Source organism: Trachemys scripta, chromosome 3, assembly GCF_013100865.1.
Source record: "Trachemys scripta elegans isolate TJP31775 chromosome 3, CAS_Tse_1.0, whole genome shotgun sequence".
Taxonomy (NCBI): Eukaryota; Metazoa; Chordata; order Testudines; family Emydidae; genus Trachemys; species Trachemys scripta.
Genome location: NC_048300.1, coordinates 143,056,058 through 143,081,637, shown reverse-complemented (window position 1 = coordinate 143,081,637; position 25,580 = coordinate 143,056,058). Strand labels below are relative to the sequence as shown.

The following is a 25,580-nucleotide window of genomic DNA, read 5'->3' as shown; positions in this document are numbered from 1 at the left end:
CCACTGGTGGAAATTTTGAGCTTAAGGCCAGAAGGGACCACCAGATCACTTTGTATGACCTCCTGTATATCACAGGCCACCAACATCTGCTTGCTAAACCCAACAACCAGAATTAGATCAAAATATTACAGCCCACAGGAAACTAAACTATTATGTGCCACGAGCGGAGAATAGGAGGGACTGAAGTGCATCAATGTGTGAGACCCTTGTAATGGCAGGGAATTGATTAGGATATACCCAGATAATTGTGGCAAGTGACCTATATCCCAGGCTGCAGAAGAAGGTGAAATACTCCCAAGGTCGCAGCCAATCTGTCTTGTGGGAAAATTCCTTTCCTACATCACATATGGCAATCAGTTAGACCCTAGATATGTGAGCAAGAACCAGCCAGCTAAGCACGTGAGAGAGAGAGAGAGAGAACACTTGGTATCACCTCGGAACACTGCCAGGTGGTCCAGGGCTCTATCTTCAGCCATGTCCATCTCTCATCTCATTCAGAGGAAAAAGACCAAAAACTTCCGAGAATGCACTGGAGTGGTGAAGGAAGTGGTGACCAACTGAAGCCCTGAATCATGAGCTTTAGGAACATAAGATAGGAGGCTGCTGAGTGGGGGATTTGAGGATATTTGTGTTGCCTAAAGTATTTGAGGATATTTGTGTTGCCGAGTCCTGTTGTGGAGCTGGCCCTAATTATGTTCCTCATTTTTTGGGTGCCCAACATGAGAGAAGGGGATAGATTAGAGGTGCTCAGCATTCATGACTTCAATTAAGGTTAAGTGGAGCTGTGTTTTGAGCATATGAAGTGCTATAAAAGTACTAAATACTCTGGAAAATCAGGACTTAAATGTCTCAAACTGAGCGTCCAAATTAGTGGATACTTTTGACCTTAATCTCTGTGCCACAATTCCTCATCTGCGAAATGGGGATAATAATATAACCTATTCTCACCGGTGTTGTGGAAAAAAATTCATTAGTGTTTGTGAAACTCTTGAATACTATGGTGAAAACACCATAGAAATGCCTGAGAGGAAATTAATTTTGTGTTCAGTGCAGGGTTTGAATGGTGTGCAGTTAATAAAGCCTGGGGGCCACACACTGAAAGAGGAAGATAAGAAATGTTGAATAACTACCCATTCACTTGAATCAGGCATGAGTTCTCTGGGGGAAAAATAGCAGTGAACATATAATTAAAGACTGTATCATAATGCACATGCACAAAGGGGCAAATTAAGGCTGCATGTACAACCTTATGTGTGGCATTTCAGAACTTGTGACTGCTTGACTTTGCAACCTTAATGTTCTTTTAATGTAGGTTATTTTGGATGTAATTTCCTAATTTTAAAAACAAGCAAATAATAATTCCAGTATGTGGACCCATATTAACCCCCAGCTTAGGTAATCAGCAGGATATGGACATTTAGATCCGCAGCACAGCTCTCTACCACTTCTATTAACAGAGTAAATGGTAATAGTAATAGGCTAAGTATTTCACACTAGTCCTGGGTGAGTGATAGTGGGGAGGGCAGGTGAAATTTGGCCAAGGTAGGCTTTTTTCCTGGTGAGGGGGTGTGTGTGTGTGTGTCTATATAATGCACAATTTTATAATAATTATGTATGTGTATATATGTATGTATATTAAAGCAAATTCTGTTTTTAGCAAAAACGTCAATATACTCTCTAAATATCTCTTGTATTTATTCATTAGAAGTGGAAATAATATGCTGAGCACAACTTTCTCTCTTAATTAAACAATATTCTTCCTTCTTATCCTTTCCTCTGATTCTTTGTGTGTGGTTTTTGTTTAATTTTGTTTTCCTGATGTGGCTTCCTTAGTGGACTTCTCACTTTTGTTTTTTATTCCTTGTCTAGTTTTGCTGGGTTTATTTAAGCGACAGCTTCTATTTGTGTTCTCTTCATGAATCAAAATTTACAGGGATTATAGAGACAGTTTTTATCAGACCTAGAAAGTCATTATAGAATTTTTTACTTTTTAAATCTGCCTTTTCTTTTCTGGAATACATCTTAAAAAGCCACTGTTTTTTAGAACATAAAACAATGTAATGGGTTGTAGTAGTAGCTGATGAGTAAATGCCAACTGTGTAGACATCCTTTATGATGCTGATTTATGAAACATGTTTTGTGCAATACACAACTTCAAGTGAAAATATGGCTGGCTTTTCATATTTCCTCTGTCATAATTTCTGCTCTGAGATGGGTGGGCAATCAGTGTTTGTGATAAATGGGAGAGCACAAAATCAGTAGTGGGTTTGGAATATGCTGATATTGAGAGGGTAATGCAAAGCACATACCAGACAAAATGCTAATACAAAAGGAGTTTAAGAGCATATTGCCTGTTTGTTTAATTGGTATCTTTTGTATTCACTAAAACTTTTAATGAATTCTCTGTCCCTTACTGCTTACTAGGAAATGTAAAGAAGTGTAAACAGCTTCTTCAAAAAGCTGTGGAATGCTGTGCAGTTCCACCAGAAATGCTGGAAATTGCTCTACAAAACCTACACTTGCAGAAAAGGCAGTTGCTTTCAGATGAAGAGAAAGAGAACTTCACAGGTTAGGCATTTCAGTATTCTAAAGTTGCAGTTGAGCTTAAATATTCATTTTGTTTTTTGAATGATGCAATAACAGTACTAATATAGTTGGAAGGATCTTCTAGAGAATAAAGCACTGGACTGAGATTTGAGACCCGTGTACAGTTCTTCGTTGGGTCACAGACCTTGGGCAATTGACTTAAGTTACCCAGTGCCTCCATTCCTCATCTGCCAATGGGAAACATAGTTCCATATCTCATAGGTGTGTTGAGGATAAATCCATAAATGATTGAGGTTCTTGAATGCTATTTGTTGGTGAGGGCCATGTAAATACCTAGATAGTCCTTTTATTCTAACATTTAAAAAATTGTAGTGATGTAGTGCCTTTAGTTCTAGTTAAGAAGGCCAAGATGGAATTTCTTGTCTAATGTGTAATATTGTAATAGAATGGCAGAATCAAAGATTCTGCTTAAGAATCCTCTAAGACTAAGTCATCATGATGTTAGATGTTTGGAACCTGCATAGAGATGTAGGGTCTTTACTGCTGGGCAACTGGCAGGTGCATTTTGTTAACTCAAAGCAGGATATAAGAAGGTTGATTGGGAGAATATTAGTGGAGAAGGTACTAGGGTTTGGGACATGACGCTTTTGCCAGAAACTACTAACAGTTGAGCTTGGGGGAAACGCGTAGGCTGAAGAGGTTCCATTCAGTGAAATTAAACTCTAGGAAAGGGATCAGTCTGGATTACATAGTGTATTTATTCCAGTCAGATTAGGATAGGAATTGCATCTCTTCAAATACAAATTTGAACCACTTTATCACAAAACCAGGTTTTCTGCTCCCTGAGCTCATGTAATTGCTGGCACCACTGAACTACACACATGGAAATGTTTATATTATCACGCCTTACTCCGCTCCCTTATTCCCAGGACCTTCTCCCCAGGAACTGGGTGCTCATTGATAAATATGGTAGGTACTCTACAAAGGCCACCGTGAGAAAACCCAGTCAGCACAGCTCTACTCCAGACTTGGTTAATGAACTTACTAGTAAACCCTTGAAAGAGCTTATTTACTGTTCATCTAAAAGTGCCCTGTTTACCTTCTCAAGCACAGGATAACCTTAGTACAGATCCCAGTTCAGATTTCCTTCTCAAAAGCTGATGGGTCCTGTCTCTTTTGGACTTGGTCTCAATGACACCTTCAGATAGCCCAAACTCCTACAGTCTCTGTTGTTTTAAGAGGCCATTTCCTGGAACTTCAGGCAGGACCTGGAAAATACCCCTTTCTAGCTGGCAAGCCTCCACTCAGCCTTCCACTGGTCCTCACCAAAGGTTAGAATTTGAATGAACATTCCATGCTGGCTCTTGGCAAACAAATGGGCCTTTACATAGTCACCAGATGTTAAATCACTCTCATGTCCAACCATAGGTTTTACTACTACTTTAAGTGGTGTCTCTATGGGTTCTCCACTGTAGGTGTGTGCGCACCCCCATGCTGTTGATTGGAGAATTTCAATAGCAGTCCATTCTGCCCACGTACGCATGGCTACTCACCCTCACGAGGCTAACCAGAAAAGGTTTGCCGCCCACCAACCCCGGTGGGGGGGACCCCCAGAACAAGGTTATGCCTGCCTCCCCAGGCTTCCAGAAGTGTCTGAGCTGCAAAGAATCCATCCTGGTAACAGACGGACACTCACTAGAACAAGAAATGTCCCCAGTACTGTTCCAGAACGGGGATCAGGCGTCACTCCATGGGAGATGCACTTCTCCTTCCCTGGTACGAAGGCTTCCTGTATGCCATTCCCCCATTTCCTCTACTGATGAAGGTCCTGCTGAAGTTAAAGAAGGACAAGGCGAACATCATTCTGATTGCCCTAATTGGCCCAAGCAGACGTGGTACCCTTCCCTGTCACACCTGACTGTCCACTGATGACCTTTCTGGTCACTCCTCACCTCCTGTCAGAGAATGAGGGATGCGCTCTCCATCGCAACATGCAGACCCTGAGACTCAAGGCGAAGCTCCTTTATGGTTCCAGCACATAGAGGCATCTTGCTCTGAGGAGGTAAAAGAGGTGCTATTACACAGTAGAAATGGCACTAGTCGTCACACCTACCTCCAGAAGTGGAAGCCATTTCAGATCTGGTGCTAACCCAGAGGAATCACCCCGCTATGTCTACCCTGCCATTGGTATAGACTACCTATTATCCTTAAAGAAGTTGGGCCTTTCTACTAGCTGGCTGTAGGTCTATCTAGTGGCGACTGCAACCTTTCACCAACAGGTAGAAGGCTTCTCAGTCTTCTGCCACCCAACTACGAAGAGATTTCTCAAAGGCATAGTGAACCTCTTCCTGCAACCTAGGGCCCCCCACTCCTCCTCACTTGTCAATGGGAACTCTGTCTAGTTTTAAAAGGGCTGACTAGAACACCGTTTGAACCTATGGCCACTTGCTCACTAACTCACCTTTCCATGGAGACTGTGTTCCTCATCTCCATCGCTTCGGCCAGAAGGATAGGGTAAATAGTGGCACTGATGGCTCATCCCCCATTTACGGTATTCTTCCCGGACAAGGTCACATTTGGACCACATCCGAAGTTCACCGCTAAAGTGTCTTCTGCCTTTCACATGAACTAACTCATTCAACTTCCAGTGTTTTATCCTAAATCTCACATGGATAACAGAGAGGTCATCCTCCATATGCTTGATGTGAGAAGGGCCTTGGCTTTCTACTTGGACAGAACAAAGGCCTTTAGAAAATCCTCAAGACTCTTCCTCTCCCTTGTGAATAGATTAAAAGGTGCAGCTATTTCAGCTCAGCGACTCTCCAAGTGGGTCTCTGGCTGCATCAAGCTCTTCTACCAACTGTGAAGAAACATCCCCATCATCAATACGTATTCACTCCATGAGGTCAGTCGCCTTATCCATTGCCTTCTCCAAGGATATCCCTATATCAGAGATCTGCAGAGAAGCTACCTGGGCATTTGCTCATACCTTTGCTGAACACTATGCTATCTTGGGGGATTCTGCTACAGACACCCAATTTGGTGCCATAGTGCTGTCATCCATATTAAACACAACTCCGAAGTTCCAGCCTCCAGTGATAGGTACTGCTCAAGAGTTACCTACAGTGGAGCCCCATAGGGACGCTACTCAAAGAAGTAGTTACTCACCTTGTGCAGTAATGATGGTTCTTCAAGATGTGTGTCGCTATAGGTGCTCCACGACCCACTGTCCTCCCCTCTATTTTGGAGTATTGCTAATGGACTCTGTGGGAGTGAAGGAACTGAAAGGGAAATGCCCATGCATGCTGGCTAGTCTTGTAGTGGGCGAGGAGCCGCACATGCGGGAGGGACTGCTATTGAAGTTCTCCGATCAGTGGTGCACGCACACCTACGGTGGAGCACCCATGGGGACATACATCTCAAAGAGCCATCATTACTGCACAAGGAGAGTAACTTCTTCCTACAACCCCGTTACCCGCGCACACTAGGGGCACCCACCTTTACCCATTTCCTAGAGCTCGAGGCGTAACCCTCTTACTTTAGGCACCCACTGTTACCCCCTTCCTGTGGCTCAGGGCGTAACCTTACACTTAGGGTTTACCCTGTTCCAAGGGCTCAAGGCATAACCCTACACTCTGTGGGTTTGTGGGGTCTTTTACTAGTGAAAGAGCCTTACACAGCAATATTCTTAACCTCTATTTATTATGAGTTACCAAAACAGAATGCACATGCTAAGCATACAATGCTCATCACTCCCAATAAGACAGATGAACCTTTTCCGATGGCCAGTCAGGATCAGGTCATCCGGGGACTCCAGCTTCTGCACAATGTTTTTGGCAGGGTGTTGAGGTCTGGCAGCTCTGATCTTGGGGTTATGTCCTGGAGTTGGTTCCAAAGAACTTTCTTTTGGACCCCAGTTTATATAGTAAAACTTGAGTCCTGCTTAGCTATACCATAACCAATCATTTTAAACTACAAAACAGTATTTTTCACCAATCCTAGCCCATTATGAAACAATTCTTTAACCAACCATACCCCACCACCATTGCTGATTTACACCTAGCAAAATTTGTTATGTAACAGACAGAAACCATACAGATAAACAATAGAGAAGTGAGTACCATAAAAGCAAACAATAAGCAATAAACAACTGTTGATAAGTGATTCCTTGCCGGACTGAATGCCATCAAATCTTAAAAGTTTCCTTACTTATCTGACGATGGTGGGTACTATTAGGAGGGGCACCTTCTTAGCAGTAGGATATTACATTGTTTTGATGTAATTTAGAAGCAATGTGAGGATGTGACTTTCTGCTTCTTGGCTCATGGCTCTCCTAATTTAGCTGCAGAAAAAGACCTCAGACCTTACAACCCTATATGTGTAGAGAAAATTAGGTATACTCCAATATTCCATAAAAGGTAATTAGAACTGTTAGTGTGTTATGGAATATAGCTATTTTGATTTCCTAAGCTCTCTGTTTCTCCAGTGGAATTTTCAGAAACCACTTTTGTAAGTTGGAATATTTTGGAGTGGTGTACAGCAGCAAATTACTAGTACTTTAAGTTTTGACCTGTTCGTATAGGTCTGTATCTCTTCCAAGAGATGTGTCTATCACTTCAGTTTCAGTAGAGCCTCTTCAGACTGCAGTGGACTACAGACAAAGACAGTATTCCACCCTCATTAGCACAAATATTCTTTGTTGAGTTATTGCACATATGCATTTGGGATGTGTGCGCCTCACACAGTCATAAATTTTCCCCTCAGTGGTATTCATCGGCATGGTTCGAGTGTTCTCTGCTGCGTGCTGCTGGGCACCAGTATAAAGGGAGTCAGCCAACCCCAAATCCCCTGAGTTTCTTCTTACTACCAGTGACTGTTGGAATTGCTTGACTTGCCTTTGCAAATGCTCTGTGTACTCTTTCTTGATTTTATTGTAAAAAGTTTCTATAGTAGTATTACAGTTATTACTTAGTTATTAGTGTTGTTAGATCAGCTTTTACTCCACTTGATGGTTTCATCCGATACCTGGTATTGAGGGATGCCTCGGTCTCTGGGCTTCAAGTCCTGAATTTCCTGCATTAAACCAATGCCAGTGAGCTGCCTGCACTCAAGCTGCTAGAAGGGTTTGGGGGAAGCTCATATTCGGGATTGTTGCTAGATCTTCAGATTTTAAGCACAGAAATGGATTGTGAAGCCAGGCTGAAGTTTTTACTCATGGAGGTGTCCTTGAAACTGTTGTCAGAGCCAGGGTAGTCAGACTTGGCACCAAATGCCTCTGCTTCAATGGGGAGCACACTGTTCGGTGGGGAGCACAGAGTTTTCAGAACCCAAAGCAGTGGTAACTTAACTGTTTTTCTCCAGGCGGTGCCAGGAATAAATCAGTGGGGAACACAGTTCCTCCTTCTGATATATGATTGATACAAACCAGAGTGCTTTTACCTAAAACTACTTTTTATTAGATCTTAAGCACACATACACATATATGCTGTTACAGTAGGTTCAGAGCAGCATCTTCTTCTCTGGATGTCAGATGTTCCCTAGCATTCTATATTTAGAGGACCAAACCATTCCGTAGATCCACTCAACACTTCATAACGATAGTTGATAGGATAAAAGGCCTCCCTATCTCAGCTCAGAGAATCTCCTCCTGGATCATTTAGTGCATTCGCATGTGCTACGAACAGGCGGGTGTTCCACTGCCAGCTATACTGACTGCCCAATCAGTGGCATTTCTGGCCCAGGTCTCTCTACAGGAAATCTGCAGAGCAGCAACTTGGTTGTCAGTGCATAAGTTTTCTGCCAACTAGGCCATTACAAGCCAGGGACGGCTCCAGTTTTGGTCAAGCTGTTTTGCAACCATCATGTCCATAAACTCTGACCCCACCTCCTATGCTACTGCTTGGGACTCACCTACAACGGAATGAACATATGCAAGCACTCAAGGAAAAAACGGTTGCTAACCTATCTGTAACTGTTGTTCTTTGAGATCTGTTGAACGTGTCCATTCCACCACTCGCACTGCTACCCCTCTTTTGGAGTTGGCCAGAAAGAAAGAACTGAGGAGGTGCAGGTTGGCCAGGCCTTTTATACTGGCACTATGAGTGCACTGCACCAGAGGGTGCCAGAGTGGACCCAATAGATACCACTGGGGGGAAAAAGTCCCAGCAACTGTGCTCGAGGCGCATGCGCACACACGGACAACAGAATGGACATGTGCAACATATCTTGAACAACAGTTACAGAGAGGCTAGTAACTGTTTTTTTCCTTCAGCAACTAACTTATTCATTGATGTGCATTAAAATCCTACAGTTAATGCAAGCTTAGGGCAGTTGAATATTTTGAAATATGTAATATATTTAATTGGTAATCACTGAATAATTCAAACTACTTGTTAACTTATTTATAGTATCAAGCACACAAGAATCTGGACCACAAAACATGGCTGGAAATCTCCGGAGTAGGAAAAAAAGTGATTCTGGTGAAATTTCTGCTAATGCCCCCAGATCTTCTCTTGGGTAACAACTTAAATTCTTATATTTTTATTCAAGGTTTGGTTGTTTTTTTTTTTAACTGCTGAGATAACTGCAGTGTATTTTCTCATTATTTTATTTATTTATTTATTTTTTAGGGAGAAGAACAACTCTCCACAAGAGTTTGATGCAGTCCTGGTTGGGCGCCATCCCTTAAAGCAATTAAACAAATCTAACCAGGTGGAAGCTTTTTGAATGCTCACTTCTCTCTCTCCGCCCCCCCTTCCCCTGCTCCTGTTTTTTTAGATTTGATAACTTTCAATTTGTTTAAATATTTAGGTGTGCCCATTTGGGAGAGTTCCTGTTAAATTAGTAACTGATGCTGTAGATACTGTGAAGAAGATGGATGCTCCACTTACAACTAGTGTTACAAAGAGGTACAGTTAGTTATATTAATCTTGTTGCAAAACAATAGATTTTAATCCATCTACCTCTTCTTTAAAGATATTGTGGGGCAGTAGAACTGACAACTCTTTTCAGGACATGGACAACTTAGTTGGACATAACTGCCAACAATGATTATAGGCAAAAATAAAACTATTATATTACCGTAGGTAAGAATACATGATACACTAACTTTTTCAAATGACCACTCAAGTAAAATCTTTGTACCGGAGTATAGGTCAGCTTGGAAGGATTAGATTTTTATTGGTAAATGTTAGTAAACATCAATTTCACCATGTGCATGCAAACTAAGGAAAATATATTTCCATAGATAATTATAGAAATGTACAGATAGGTAAAGTAAGAAAAATGCTGCTTGAAAGCTTAGAGTTTAAGGATATTTACTTTATGTATGTTGACAATTTTTGTTTTAATGGTTATAAAGCTTTAACGTTTTGAATTTGCTCCTATTATTAAATAATTCTTTGATCCCCTCTTGTAATTTCCTGTAATTGTGGAAAATTAAATCGATAATCTAAAAAAGCTTAAGAAACATATCTATTATTATTCAAAACCCTTTAAAAAAGGGGAGGGGGGCGGGGGCAAACAAAAACCTAATTATTCCAAATCTACGTATGTACCCACTTACTAGGGAAGCAAACCAAGTAGAACTCCTCATATGGAGGGGCTTCTGCCTATCATGGGATAATGTGTCATCTGTTTAGATTTTTATATTGTACTCATCACTGTGCTATCGGAACATTCTCACTGCTCCTATTATTTTGTGACTTCTGTCCAGCGTTTGCACAACTAGCTCAAAACAGGTGAACGTTTGTCCCTACATTTTGAAGTTTCAGGTTTCTTTTACTGTTAACGTTGTCTTTTATATAAACAGGCAGATATCTGGCTCTAAATGCACAAATTTGATTACGCCTTTTTTACTGCATGCACCAAAACTTAATGAGGATGATTCATATGAATTGGGAGACTTAAAGGTAACTTTATTTTTCTGTTTTAAATAAGTAATTGTGGAAACTGTTGATAGCTAAAGATGTTTTAGGTGTGTGTGGGGTGGGTGGGGGAATGAAAACAGTGACTCTGCATCCGAAGAAGTGGGCTGTAGTCCACGAAAGCTTATGCTCTAATAAATTTGTTAGTCTCTAAGGTGCCACAAGTACTCCTGTTCTTCTTTTTGAAACCAAAAAGAGTTCTAGTAATATGAATTTAGAAGCAAGATTAAATTCATATTTAGAGAAAAGAGGAAATGGTAGGACTTGTGCAGGAAAAATAACTAATGAATCTGTTTATATCCTCACAAAAGTTAATTTATTTTTGGATTCATCTTTAGAGACTGATACATTGAAAAAACAACAAGGAGTCCTTGTGGCATTTTAGAGACTAACAAATTTATTTGGGCATAAGCTTTTGTGGGCTATAACCCACTTCATCAGATGCATGGAGTGAAAAATACAGTAAGCAGGTATAAATATACAGCACATGAAAAGATGAGAGTTGCCGTACCAAGTGGGGGGTCAGTGCTAAGGAGGCCAATTCAGTTAGGGTGGGTGTGGCCCATACCCAACAGTTGACAAGAAGGTGTGAATATCAACAGAGGGAAAATTACTTTTTGTAGTGACCCAGCCACTCCCACTCTTTATTCAGGCCTAATTTGATGGTGTCAAATTTGCAAATTATCCATGGCACTGATTGTCCCCATACTTGGCACCTCCGATCCACCTAAGCGCGTGCTCTCTCTGCACCATGCTTGCATCAGAACGGTTCATCTCTATCTTGGCAATGGAAATTGATGATGGAGGTTCATAATCATCATCCTTCACCCATCGCATCACAATACGCTGCACCTTGAGATCAGCTCCCCTACTGAATTCATCCCTCTGACAAATTGTGAGAGGTGGCCACTAAACTATCTCCAGTACACGTGCAGAGATGAAGCACACTGGAAAGGTCAGCTCCACTTCCAGAAGAGGACTACACCTCCTCCTACTCCCTGTCAGAAGTTCATAGTGAGGCATCCTCCCCAGAATACCCTGTTGCTTCTCCTTGGGTGGTGCAGTGGTTGCAGGCATTTGGCATCCTTCAGGAGGTCCAGACTGCCATAGACTTCCCTTTCAAGAACAGTAAACTTTTTAACAGTACCACTGACAATACCTTACATACTCTAAAGGAGTGTAGGGCCACATGGAGATCCCTGGGCTTTTGCAGCCTAGCCCAGGGGTTCTCACTTCATTGCACCACGACCCCCTTCTGGGATCATGTAGTAATTTTTGTTTTCAGGAGTGGGGACCGAGGTCTGAGCCCACTGAAGCTTGAGGCCAGCCAAGCCCCACCACTCCAGGCAGGGGGGCCAAAGCCTGAGCCCCGCTACTTCAAGCAGGGTGTGTGTGTGTGGCAAAGCTGAAGCCCAAGGGGCTTCAGCCCCCGCTGGCAGGCCTGTAATCTGAGTCCTGCCACCCCGGGCTGAAGGCCTCGGGCTTTGTCCCTGGGCGGTGGGGCTTGGGCTTTGGCTTCAACCCCAAGGCCTAGCAAGTCTAATGCCAGCGCTGGCAACCCCATTGAAACAGGATCCCGACCCACTTGGGTTCCCGACTCAGTTTGAGAACTGCTGTCCTAGCCCCTAAGAGGAAGTTCTTGAATCAACAGCAACAGACCCAGACAGCAGCAGTACTACTTCTTTGGAGTCCCCGAGGAAGAGGTCACATTTCCACCTCAGACCACTCCACTTCCTCTTTGACTGCTTCCCCATCTGGAGCCCTACAGAGAAACATCAATTTTGACATGCAGATCAGGAGTTGCATATTTAGAATCACTGGTTGGTCACCCTTCAGTTAGCTCCCTGTTTGGTAACTGCCTCTCCCATTTATGGGCACTTTCACTGTGAGTCACAACAACAAGTACCCAGAGTTTTGTTTCAGAGGGGGCGCTAGCCCAGTTAGGTTGGGCTCTGAACCTAATACGCACTTTACCCCCATCCGTGGAATACCAAGGATCCTGAGCAAGTTGAAACAGGATGTGGACTGAGTCATCCTGATAGAACTGGCTTGGGGCAGGCAGTATTGGTATTCGTATGTAATGAGTGTATGCATTTGATGGCCCATCACTTTACCAGCTCAACTGGACCTGGTCTCTCAGTGCAACAGCAAGTTCCACACCTGGACCCAGTGTAACGTCTCCTGACTGCCTGGATGCTAGCTAGCTGACATTAGAACATCTTCCTTCACAGCAGAAGTAAGATATCGGACTGTCTGCTTTCTCTAAAACTCTCTGGCCTCACTCAGCTCAATATGGGTGCTTCAGGCAGTAACATCTGCTAATCACCCTCTGGTCCAGTGGTAGACAGTCTTCTTGCACCCAGGTATCAAGATTTAAGGGGCTTATTAATGTTTTCCCCTCAGTTCAGGAACCCCCCTCTATCATGAGACCTTAACCTAATGATGTTAAGCCTGAGGGGGAACCTCCCACTGAAAACCAGCTATGTGCTGCTTCTTCGAGTGCTGTCCCTGTGGGTGCTCCACTTCAGGTGTTCGTGTGCCCCTGCACTCGTAGTCAGAGACTTTTAGTAGCAATGCCGGTTGGGTTGCACGTGCGTAGTCGTCCCCCCCCCCCGTATCCCCCCCTCAACGGGAATGCCCGGTTTCCCGGGCTCTCAGCGCCTTGCCTCCAGGCTCAGAGTGCCTGTCCCTGACAGCCATGCTTGATGTGTTTGCTGCCTGTGTCTTAGTGCGTCCGACGCAGGCACTAACAAAGTGTTGCATTGCCTCAGGCTCACAGAAAGGCAGTGAGTGGAGAGGTCTCTCGGACCTGCGTCAGGGCATGAGGCTTGAGACCCCCCACCCTCCCCACTTCACCAGCCGCAGCTTCGGACAGGAGTGCTTTCTCCAACCCTACATTGGAGTGCCCCGCCAGGCATCACTCGAGGAAGCATCTGGGTGGGTCCCCACCACAGGAATAAAAAACAAACAAACCCACAGCCGTCCCACGGATAATAATAGCACCGGCTATGCTGTCAGCGCCAGGCGCTCCGGCACCGCTGCAGACAGAGACTTCGGAGCCCCATGCCTCCACGCCACAGCTGCTCCGCGGGCAGGTATCTAGTGCTGGCACCGGCTGTGCGGTCAGTGCTGGGTGCCGAGGTGGTGGAAAACCCCAGCACCGCTAGAGCCAGAGACTCTACACGAGCCGGCTCCGACACAGGCACTATGGGGAAATCAAAACCCATGCCTCTGCTCCGCAATGTATGTTCATTCCACGGGCAGGCATCTAATACTGGCACCGGCTGTGCTGTTAGCACCAGGAGCCAAAGTAGTGGAAAATCGCGGCACTGCTGGCACTGTTAGAGCCAGAGACTACAAGAGCTGGCTCCAACACAGGCACTATGGGGAAATCAAAACTTCGTGCCTCTGCACTGCATATTGTATTCGTTCTGTGAGTGGGCATCCAATACCGGTACCAGCTGTGCTGTCAGCACCAGGAGCCAAAGTAGCAGAAAATCCCAGCACTGCTGGCACCATTAGAGCCAGAGACACTACAAGAGCTGGCTCCAACACAGGCACTAAGGGGAAACCAAAAACCTGTGCCTCTGTACTGCAATCTACAAACGGCAGTGTGGCACCGCTATAAAAGGTGGCTTCTTCAAAGGCGCACCCAATATGCACAGAGGCGCAGCCAGCAGCGCTGCCTTCCCCTCTGCAGCCCTGGCACTGACAAGGAGGCAGCCCCAGGGGCCAGTCAAACCAGCACCGCAGCAGTTCCTCAGACAGAGGGTTCTGGTATTCGGCTCTGCCCCTGATCCCTCTATTTGCGGTACCGATATGAGAATTATACCCTCGGCACCAAGTCTTTCTCTGTCCCCAACATCACTCACTGTCTCGTTTCTTATTTGAAGGAGAAAGATGAGGAAGAACAGGGAGTTATTCCCCCATCGGCTCCTGTACATCAGGAGTCAGTCAACCCAGGAGATGCTGTCCCCAGGTACTTACAGTGGTATGGGGACCCCCTATGCTGCTCCTATCCCAATGGGCAGACTGGACTCCTTGGGTCATATGCCCCACACAAGGGGGGACTGCCCACCACGGCCAGACCCAGCACACAGTAATTCCCCACAGCTTCTGTATCAGCACCTTCAGTGGTACCAGGGGAAGAGGAGGAAGAACCTCCCCCCCTGTAGGGGACATCACTTACTCACTTGCCATCATTGTCCACAGAGGACACCTTTATGCCTCCTTCCCCTAATCTAGGGGATGATTTCAAACTGTTCCATGACTTATTTGAGAGGGTGGCCTTTTCTGGACATCTCCCTTGAGGAGGTCCCTGTGATACAGCATGGGCTAGTGAGTTTTTTGCATACATCTGCTTCGTTTAAAAAAAAAAAATTCCCTTCATATGAATGAGGCACTGATGGACCCTGTAAGGGTCATTCTGTGAACCCTTGCAGATGCCCCTCCAGCTGGTGGAAGGTCTGACAGGAGGTGTATACCAACAAAGGGCGTTGACTTCGCATCCAGTGCATAATTTCTTAGTGATAGATGCAGTCCAGCAACGTGGCATGCAACAACAGCCCTGAAACACAACTCATGATAAGGACTGGAAAAGACTTGATCAGTTTTGGAAATAAGGCTTACTTCTTGGTTGCCCCTTACTGCCGCATAGCCAACTATGCGACATTACTAACAAAATACAACTATACAAACTACACAAAAATGTCCGAATTGATTAATTGTATTGCCAAGGACAAGGGAGAACAATTTACAACACTTGATTCTGAGGACAGGGCTGCAACATCTGTGTCAACGGTGGTTGTAATGAGAAGTTCATGGCTCTATCTTTCTGGCTTCCCCAAAGAGGTGCAATTCATGGTGGAAGACTTGCCAGCCCAAATTATTCGCCAAAAAGGCAGACGACTCACTCCACTCATTCACAGACTCACAAGTGACTCTCCAATCCTTGGGAACCTATAACCCCAAACCGAAGAGGAAACAGAGAAATTACTTTACATCCCAATGATATTCACAACAACAGCGGTGATTTGACTCACAGGGTCGCAGACACGGGCCCTGAGGGGACAACAATCTACTTCTCAAGTTGCATACCAACCATCAACTTCCCCTAACAAGAACTCTGATGGATGGAGACCAATGCTCGACCTCCGATAATTCAACAAGTTAGTCAGAAACACGATTCAAAATGGTCACACTATATGCTATAAGCGACTGCCTGCTAAAAGCATCAACCCAGCAAACAGCATTGCAAGCCACCGAAGAGGTGGTAACCCTCTTCACGAATCTGGGCTTCCTAATAAATACCAAACAGCCCACTCTAACAACAGTGCAAGAGCTGAACTTCATTGGGGCCCACCTCAACTCTATCGAGGCTATAGCCACACTACCGAGACAATGTTCTTTCACTCTCACCAGCCTCATACCCACTGCGTGAAATAGACCACAGGTATCTGCCAGGACTTGCCCCCATCTCCTTGACCACATGACAGCCACAACATTAGCTGTCGACACACCAGATTAAACATCAATTGCCTACAAGGAAGGCTACATATCAACTTTGTTCCACAAAGGCACAGCATAAACAAACACCCCACGATATCCGGCAAAACTGACCAACATATGCACGGGGGCTCCCTTCATTCAGACCACAAATGCCTCACTCCTGGGATGCGGAGCACACCTGCACCCACATTCTATATCGGGCTGCTGGGCCCCTGCGGAATCCCTTCAACATATAAACCTATTGGAACTTCAAGCTGTCCGCAACGCTTGCTCCCAATTCCTGCCACTCATCAATTCCAAGGCTATTTGAAGCCTTAGCTTGTATGTATTATATATACAGACAAGGGGGGAGCACACTCACAGTACTTGTGTGTGCAAGCCATAAAACCCTGACGATGGTGCATCAGACACAATATCCACGCCACCACAGCAAATACCTTCAGCAGACAAATTTCTCAGGACCACAAAGGGAGCTCGACAACACAGTACTCCTGCATGTATTTCAACACTGGGGGTTCCCCTCAGTAGACCTTTTATTAACTGCACAAAATACCAAACTCCTTCGTTTTTGTTCCGGTGCAGGTCTCTATGTGCAGTCGTTAGGCGATGCATTCCTCCTTGAGTGCAACGCTCCCCTTCTCCATGCCTTCCCTCTTATTCCTCTCTTGAACCGAGTGATCCACAAGATCAGTCTGGATGGGCCACAGTAATTCTACTATCATGGTCTCGCCAAACCATGGTATCCTTACTCCCTTAGCATGATCGTGCATCCATTAATCAAACTCCCACTTCTGTGTCACCTGGTGCCCCAGGACTCCGACTGTGTCCTGCATCCACAGAAACTGCATCTCAGAGCATGGCTCCTCCATAGCTCACGGAACCTGAGCTGACCTGTTCAGAGGAGGTACAAAATATAGTTACACAGTTGAACAGAAATGAACTGTCTCCCATACACCCTGAAAGGGAGACGAGTTAAGGCCTGGTGCCAACTAAAACGGATGATTTCCATCCAGGGACATTACTCTCTATACTGCGTTACCTATTAGAACTCAAACGGTCAGACCTATCCATGAGCTCAATAAGTCCATCTACCTACCATCACAACATTCCACCCCAAGGTGGATTGCCATCCCGTCTTTACCCATCTACTGACCCAATGTTTCCTCAGAGGACTCAATAATGCCTACTCTGAACTATGTGAGCCTATTACACCATGGGACCTGAACCTGGTCCTTCGAATCATCACTTCTTCCCCATGTGAACCCAGGATGATATAATCACTGCTACACCATTCTATGAAAGTAGCATTTCTTGTGGCAGTGACATCTGTCACACGTGTGGGAGCACTTTGGGCTTTCATGGCAGAACCCCCATACATGGTCTTCTTTTGAGGATAAAGTCTCCCTCAGACCACACCACTAAACCCCACACAGACAGAACACATTACGCACTCCATAATTTGATGTTTGGAGGACATTGGCTTCTTACATAGACAGGACTAAACCATCCCATAAATCACCCAGACTGGTTCTATCCATCACTGAATGCTCCAAAAGGAGCACCATCTCTAAACAAAGACTTTCCACGTAGATCCAAAATCGCACAAAACTCTATCATTAGTGCAACTGCCAATCCCTCATGGGGATTCACTCACATCCCACTAGAGTCTTATCAGCCTCCACGGCTTCCCTGCACAATGTACCTATCGCGGACATTTGTAGAGTTGCTGCCTGGGCCGCAGCCCATACCTTTAGACAGCACTATGCCTTAGAGCAACAGGCAATGTCTGATACCTCCTTTGGATGCTCTCTAGTATCGGAGGTCACGACTTCAACTCCAGAGCCCTTCCTTCCATCGGAGGGCACTGCTCTGAAGTCACCTAAAGTGGAGCACCCACAGGAACAGCACTCGAAGACGAAGAGAAGGTTACTCACATTGTGCAGTAACTGAGGTTCTTCGAGATGTGTCTCCCTATGGGTGCTCCACTACTCTCCCTCCTCCCCTCTACTTCGGAGTTTCCTTTTTAGTCTCTGCAGTAGAGAAGGAGCTGAGTGGGGGTTGGTTGCACAGCATCGGTTAACTGCCTGCAGCAGCGTGAGGCAGGGACTACGCACGTGCGACCCAACCAGTATTGCTACTAAAAGTCTCCGACTACGAGCGCAGGGGCGCATGAACACCTAAAGTGGAACACCCACAGGGACACGCATCTCGAAGAACCTCAGTTACTGCACAAGGTGAGTAACCTTCTCTTCCTCTATCATTTGTCAGTCATCACAATGACTAGAGAAAACTGGGGAGATGCAGGGTGGGCCTGCCATATACAGCTTTCCACAAGGACAGTTGCCCTCAGGTCTCACCCCATGCTCCTGCCGAAAATGTTCTAACGTCCATATTAACCGATCTGTTCATCTCCTGGTTTTCCCTGAATGAAATGAGACTCCATATGCTGGGTGTTGTAAGATCATTGTTTTTATTTGGACAGGTCTAAATCATTCAGATGTAGTGCCATGCTCTTTGTGATGTTTGCTGAAAGGGCTGAGGGACAATTGGTGTTGGTACAAACTCTCTAAATGCTGTGTTAAGATTTGTTATGGCCTGGCCAAGAAAGACCCATATGGACATGTTAGAGCTTACTCTACCATGCCCAAGCAACTTCAGCCACCTTGGTGGCCCAGTTAGCTAACGTCCCCATCTCAGATATGCTAAGTGGGGATATGTAGGTCAGGTCACATTTTCACATCTCACTGTTCACAGGCTTCTAGATTGGATAGAAACTGTGGTAGGTAGGCCTCTGTTCTCACTCCTCTTAGTGCTGAGATGGCTGTTTGCTACATATCCAGTGTGGAATCTGTGAATAATCATTTGAAGAAAGTACAGTTACTTATCCTATAGTAACTGGTTTTTCAAGTTGTTTCTTCAAACATTCATTCCCTTGCATTTCACTTTGAATTTCATATATGAGGTGTTCACAAGATTATTTTTTTCCCTAAGCTAGTAAGGAATGATGAGATAGACAAATGAAGAAAAGTCTCTTGTCATAAATAATGCAATGTGCAGTGGTAGTCAAGAAGATAATATGAATATCAGGATTTATTAACTAAAAAGAGAATGCTCAAGATTTGCAGATTTGTTGTTGGCATAAAACAATTTACAATTGGATTAAGAATACTAAAACTATTTTATTGGTTGCTTCACTTTATTTAGAAAAGGGAAAAAAACATACCAGAAAGAGGAAAATTTAGAGAAGAGTAATAATTGGAATGATTACACAGGTGTAAACTTCAATGTGTTCATATATTTAAAGTTTAGAACTAATAATGTGTTTATTTGGTATGGGGTATATCAGTGGCAAACTATTATCACAAGGAAATGACTTTTAGATACTGTGTTTGAGTTCTTTTTCTTGATGCTTTTAAAAATATATATTGTTTTCTTTAGTCCTTACAAGATGAAAACTCTGTACAATCACAGATATCAGATGAAGAGAGTTTAGAAACTGCAACTGAATCAACTGTAACCCTAAAAAATAAAACAGATTCAAGTCTTGCAACAAAAAGAAAAGAAGGTAATTGTCCTAATAAGGCTAAATTTTTACCAATCCAAAATGGAACAAGCATTTTAAGTGGGCTGTTCTGTTTAGAATGTCTGCTAAAGGGAACCTTATAACTAGCCAATACTTACTACTTTTGTGATGAGGGAAGAATTTAAAAATAAGAATTCCTCTTTATTTTTTGTGGGGTGAGGTTGGGCAAAGTCAACCTTTCAAGAAAGGACTGTAAATGCACCTCTACCCCGATATAGCGTGTCTTCGGGAGCCAAAAAAATCTTACCGCGTTATAGGTGAAACCGCGTTATATCGAACTTGCTTTGATCCACCGGAGTGCGCAGCCCCGCCGCCCCGGAGCACTGCTTTACTGCGTTATATCCGATTTCATGTTATATCGGGTCGCGTTATATCGGGGTAGAGGTGTATGTTTAAAACTGAAGCTTGATAACTTATCACCACTGAGTGCAGGAATTGTAACAGATGTGCCTGTATATAATGTTCATCTACTCTGTCCTTGCTAGCTCTTTGTGAGTAGGCAGGGTGTTGAAAATTACATGAATCCTGACCTTTGGAGAGCAAGACTTTTGGCAATTTGAATATCATGCTTGCTCTCTCTCACCCCCCCCCACCCAAAAAAAAGCCAAAGGCAAAGTCCCAACTCCTCAGCTAAACAATACAACAAAGTTGGAGGATACTATTTCCTATCATCAGACTAGATGGATTACTAGACTAGAAATGGATGCATAACTCTTATCTAGGTTACCAGCATAAATTTAGCCTTCATCAGTAGTAACTAAAAGTAGCTCTGGCTAAAAATAATATATTGACCAAGGGTAAAAAATTTTAAAGTGCCCAAGTACCATTTTCAAGAATGACTGAGGCACTTGGGAACCAAAGTCTCACTGACTTTCAGTCAGGTTCTTTTGAAATGTTACCCTACATTCCTACTTTTGAGTCTTGTGTTTCAAATGTGAAACAGGCTCGCTCTTTGATCCCTTTGAGAGCTAAGAAATGAAATAGTCCTCTCTTTGTCTTCTTAAATAAAGTGCCTGTAATATGCCTTTTTAATATTTTTAAAAACATTGGTGATGATCTCGTCAGGTGAGGTAGTATGTAGTGGATTCAGTGGGTTTTAATAAATGCTTCAAGGTCTTGTACACCATTTTATGTTCCCTGCCTTGAGGTATTTGCTATTTTCTAAATCTACATAATATGGAATGTGAAAACACTTGTCTGTGTATTTTCTTTCCCCTGAAGAATATCTCATCTCTGCCACAATTTCTTTCTTTATAGATTTTATAAATGAAATAGACCAGAAGAATTATTTTGTTATATCAGCTAACTTTCAGAGACTAAAGACTATCTCTTCCCTTTTGCTCTTAGATAGCTGAAAATCCCTAAGAGACCTTCAGGCAACTCTAATTTATCTTGCCCTTGACAAAATGGCACTGAGTTAATTCACACTTTCAGTTCCTACAAACAAAAGTCAGATGAACATATTAGGCATTTCTGGATCTGGCTAATTACCACTCTTATTTAATTGTGTATAGGGACAGGGAAGGCAAGACACTAATCAGTCTCAGATATTGGAAGTTAAATTCAAAATTCCACTGCCACATTTTTTTAAAACTGCCTCAACTCCCCATTCTGGTCCTGTATTCTAGTATTCATACCTTTGGTCAAACAGAATAGAATAAGTCTTATTTGCAGTCAACAGTATTTGAATATTTCAGAAACACTTAGTTTCAGCACACCCCTGTGAGATAAGGGGGTATTATCCCCATTTTACTAATGGGGAACTGAAGCACAAACACTAAAGTTGAAAATGTCCACTAATTTTGGGTGCCCATTGTGAGCTGCTTAGGATCTGATTTTTTAGAATACTTGCCATTATAGAGCACTTTATATGATCAAAACACAGCTCCCACTAACTTTATTTGCCAACGTGAGCACTCACCCCTTCTGCGAATCAGACCTCTAGGTCAAATTCAGCACCCAGAAAACGAGATGCACATAATTTGGTTTATTTAAAATCTGTCTCCTTTAATAATAGAAGAAAAATGACTTATTTCAGAAACAAATGTGCAACATCAGGAGCAAAGTATACCAGAGTTGAGGTATCTGGAAAATCATGAGCAACAGTCCAGTTCTCTTGGAAGTAACAGAAAACAAGTGGAGCAGTTAAAACTAAATTGTGTTACATCTGCAAAGAAATGGGAGATTCCAGAAGTGACACACAAGAGCTACACAGAGGTGACTTCATTATTTGCTTGTATAGGAATGTAAAATGTGGTGGTTTTGTCTAGTCACTTTCTCTTGTTTTCTTACATATTGCTATGGATGCAGAAATCTACAGTGCTACATAAAAGCTCACGCTCACTTAGTAATACCAAAAATTTGAGACTAATGTGCTCTTACTCTACGTGAGAATTTCTGAACTAACAACCTACTTTACTGTTGTTAGGGAAAGCGATCAAGTTTTGAACAGCCTATCCTTCCCATTTCAAAAAGATCATCGCCAGTAGAAGCTGCTCCTAAAAGAAAAGATACAGTGTATTTTTGTGGAACACCAAGCAACAACAAGCTGAATGATTATATGGCCTGGTAAGGTGTGTGTGTGTGTGTTTAAGTTTGTGTTTAAACGGACTTACCACAGTAACTTTGTAATACTTTTATTAAGATAACTTAGTTTAGGGCCTCTAAATTGCAAACCTAAAGTTTAGATGCTACTACTGGGGTAATTCTGCTCCAAAAAAATAAATAATTCTATGCACAATATTTTAAAATTCTACCAAATTCTGCATATTTTATTTGTCAAAATAACACAATATAATCATGCCCGTTTCAATTACTTTGGAAATGTATTTCAAAATACCTATTAGCAAGTATATCTGTAACAATACAGAGACACAAAAAAAGATTCAGGTAATGGTTTTATTTGGCAGATTCCTTACTAGGCATATTAATACAGAACTTTGAGTAATTCATTTAAACTACACTACAGAAATGTATTTCCGACCCCTCAGAAGCAGTGAAAAGGCTTTGTGGAGTTGGGGTAATGGAGGAGCTGAGGGAGAGGGGGAAGGAACCTAGGAGTGAACCTGGAGGGTTGTTGTCTATGGGTGGGAGAAGTATGGAATAGGGGTTGTTTTTTGGGAGGGGCGGGGGGATTGTTAGGGAGTTGGGAAGCCTCCCTCATGCAGATGCTTGGATTCAGCCAGGATCTCCCATTGAGTCAGGCACATTTGCCCCTTTTCCTGTGTGTCCTGCAGCTCCTTTTCCCATGTGTCCTTCAGCCCCCTTCGACCATCCCCATGTGTCCCTGCCTCCCATCTTCCTGTGGCCCTCTGGCTCCCCTCCCATTCATCCCCTGGCTCAATGCTGTCACTCCTCTAGTTCCTGAGCCTGCACCCCAGTCTGTCCTGCCCCAGTAGCCCTTCTGAACCCCAGTCTGTGGCCCCCTGTAGTCTCGTGTGCTCCTCTCTGTCTGTCCTAACCTGGCTCCATGGGAAGGGTGCTGTTTGAACGCAGCCGCCTGCCGGCTGTTCTGGTGCCACAGCAGCCTCTGATGGGTAAAAGGCAGAAGTGCAGCACTTCTCGGGCAGAATGTCTGTGCCGCACATGAGTTCTGCATGTGTGCAGTGGTGCAGAATTCCCCCAGGAGTAAAGGAGGCTAGAAAAGATTTCTATGCATCTTTATGCATGATATCAGGAACAGCACATCACTCTAAGACATCAGAATGATTTTAGAATATAAGGAATTTGTTGGCTTCAAGTTCCAAAATCAGGACTTAAATACTAAATCTAAACAGTGGGTCTTCATTACAAACACTTAAACGTTGATATCTGGTCACTAATAAAGGACACTTTATCTTTTAAATCCCTAATTTTGGGATTGATTAAAAGACCCATATTGGGTTGAACAATTAGCCTGCATAATTTTGAGAAACCAGTATTGTAGATTCTGGAGTAGTTGAACTTGAGTTTCCTTTCTGGAATGGTACCTTTGAAGAGTGTGTTCATGTATTGGGAAGGAAGTGGTAGGAGCTGGAATAAGGGATGGGAGGAGAGAGAAAGGAGCCATGGGAAAACAAGGGCAGAAGGGTTTGCAATGACTAGAGCACTCTTCCATCCAGAATGTGGACTAGATCCCAGGATTTCTGAGTCTTGGCATTCCTCTGCCGTTAAGCATATAGCTATGAAACTGGCAAAGTGTCTCTCATTCCTCTAATAACTGGCCCACATAGAAGCAAACAGCCTATTACTGCTACCAATTACTGTTAGTTCAAGTGATAGAGATCTGTGCTGTGGATCCTGTGCTGTGCCAGCTCAGCTGATGAGCCCATGTGTGAATCAATATGATTCCACATAATAGAATTTTTTCAGAAACTTAAAACAAAAAACTACACGGAGGTCTGATCTACGCTAGGGAATTAGGTCGGTATAACTACGTTGATTGATTGTGAAAAATCCACCCCCTATGAGCAATGCAGTTAAGCTGACCTAACCCCCTGTGTAGACAGCACTAGGTCAATGGGAGAATTCTCCCATCAACTTAGCTACTGCCTGTTGAGGAGGTGGAGTACCTATGCCGAAGGAAGATATCTGTTGGCGTAAGTAATGTCTTCATTGAAGCGCTACAGTGGTGCAGCTGTGCTGCTGCAGCATTTTATGTGCAGAAAAGTGCTAAAAGAACACACAGGTGGAAAGTTAAGCTCTCAAAAGTAAGGAAATGTCAGAATTAAAGGTTGCCCGTGCAACCTTTAATTAGGCACCTTGTGAAAATGTAGTGACGCTCTTTAATTATGTGATTTCATACTCATGGACTGTGCTCTGGGAAGGGATCCGAATTGCGTAGTGAATGAGGATTTTTATAACACCCCTGCCTTGTTTGTTGTGGAATTTGGAAGATAATGAATGAAGTAGAGGACTTCAGGAAGAGAGTGGGTTGTCTCATGGGTGAGGTAGTTGAATGCCATCCTGGATTCCATTTTCACTTCTCCCACCAGGTTTGTGTGTGATGCTGGGCATGTCATTTAAACCAGACTTTTCACAGTTGCCGCTAGGTATGTCCTCCTCATTTTCTTGGTGCTGAATTTTCAGAAGGGCTGAGCATTGCAGTCAAAAGGAGCTGTGCTTTGAACATACTAAGTACTATTTTTTAAAAAAAAACCTCTATGTAATTTTAAACAAACAAACAAAAACAAAAAACTTAGTCCGAGCTGTGTCAAGTTGGTCATCTAAAATTAATGGACACTTTTCCCAGTTTTGGTCTTACACAGAGATGATCAGTTTCCTATCTGTAAAGCGGGGATAATATACCTTACTGGGATGTTATGAAGATTCATTAATGATTGTGGAGCGCTTGGATACTTTAGTGAGAGCACCATAGAAAAACCCATAAGGAAATGAATAATTCTGTATTCAGTGAAGAATGGCTTGCAGTAAAGGATGAATGGGGCCGCACTGAATGATGATGATTAAAAAAAATATTGTCTGACTGCGTGTTCAGTGGGCACAATTCTTTGCACTGAATGAGGCAAGGGTCCAGTGGAAAAAATAGTATGTTGGGATGTAATTAAAGACTGTATCGTAATATATATGCATAAGATAGCCAAACTGAAGACTGTACAGTGAGCCTTAATTCTGGCATTTCCTAACTTTTGAGTGTTTCATTCTGCAATCTTAATTTTATTCTAATGTGTTATCTGGATATATCAACATACACTGAGTGACCAAGACTTTTAAAAACCTGCTAAGTCTATACATAGGTACCATAATATGGACCTTGGTGCCCAACTTTAGGCACTCATTTCTTCACATTTTGATGTTTTACATCTTGACCAGTCTCTTCATCCTAAAATGTGTAAATTTGAGTAAAAGATTGTGAGCTTGAAACTAAAGAATTCCAGGTATAGGTCTGAACCAAAGACTGCCTCTGAACATGGTTAGGTTTTCTAACTATTTTGTATGTTCATTTCCCAGTTTTTTTGGGCAGGAGGATAATACCTCAGAGAGGTGTTTTGATCAATTAGTTAACATTTATGAAATAT

General features: G+C 43.3%; 1 protein-coding gene across 2 annotated transcripts in view; it reads left to right on the top strand.

The window, feature by feature from the left end:
* Window positions 1–25,580, top strand: part of TTK (TTK protein kinase) — a 103,886-nt gene that overhangs the window by 31,568 nt on the left and 46,738 nt on the right. For both annotated transcript variants that reach the window (XM_034766149.1, XM_034766150.1), the window contains exons 5-12: window positions 2,425–2,568; window positions 8,955–9,063; window positions 9,177–9,258; window positions 9,358–9,455; window positions 10,358–10,457; window positions 19,419–19,545; window positions 21,602–21,780; window positions 21,992–22,131. In XM_034766149.1, the coding sequence (XP_034622040.1) occupies window positions 2,425–2,568; window positions 8,955–9,063; window positions 9,177–9,258; window positions 9,358–9,455; window positions 10,358–10,457; window positions 19,419–19,545; window positions 21,602–21,780; window positions 21,992–22,131 (979 nt within the window). The remainder of the gene's footprint in view (window positions 1–2,424; window positions 2,569–8,954; window positions 9,064–9,176; window positions 9,259–9,357; window positions 9,456–10,357; window positions 10,458–19,418; window positions 19,546–21,601; window positions 21,781–21,991; window positions 22,132–25,580) is intronic.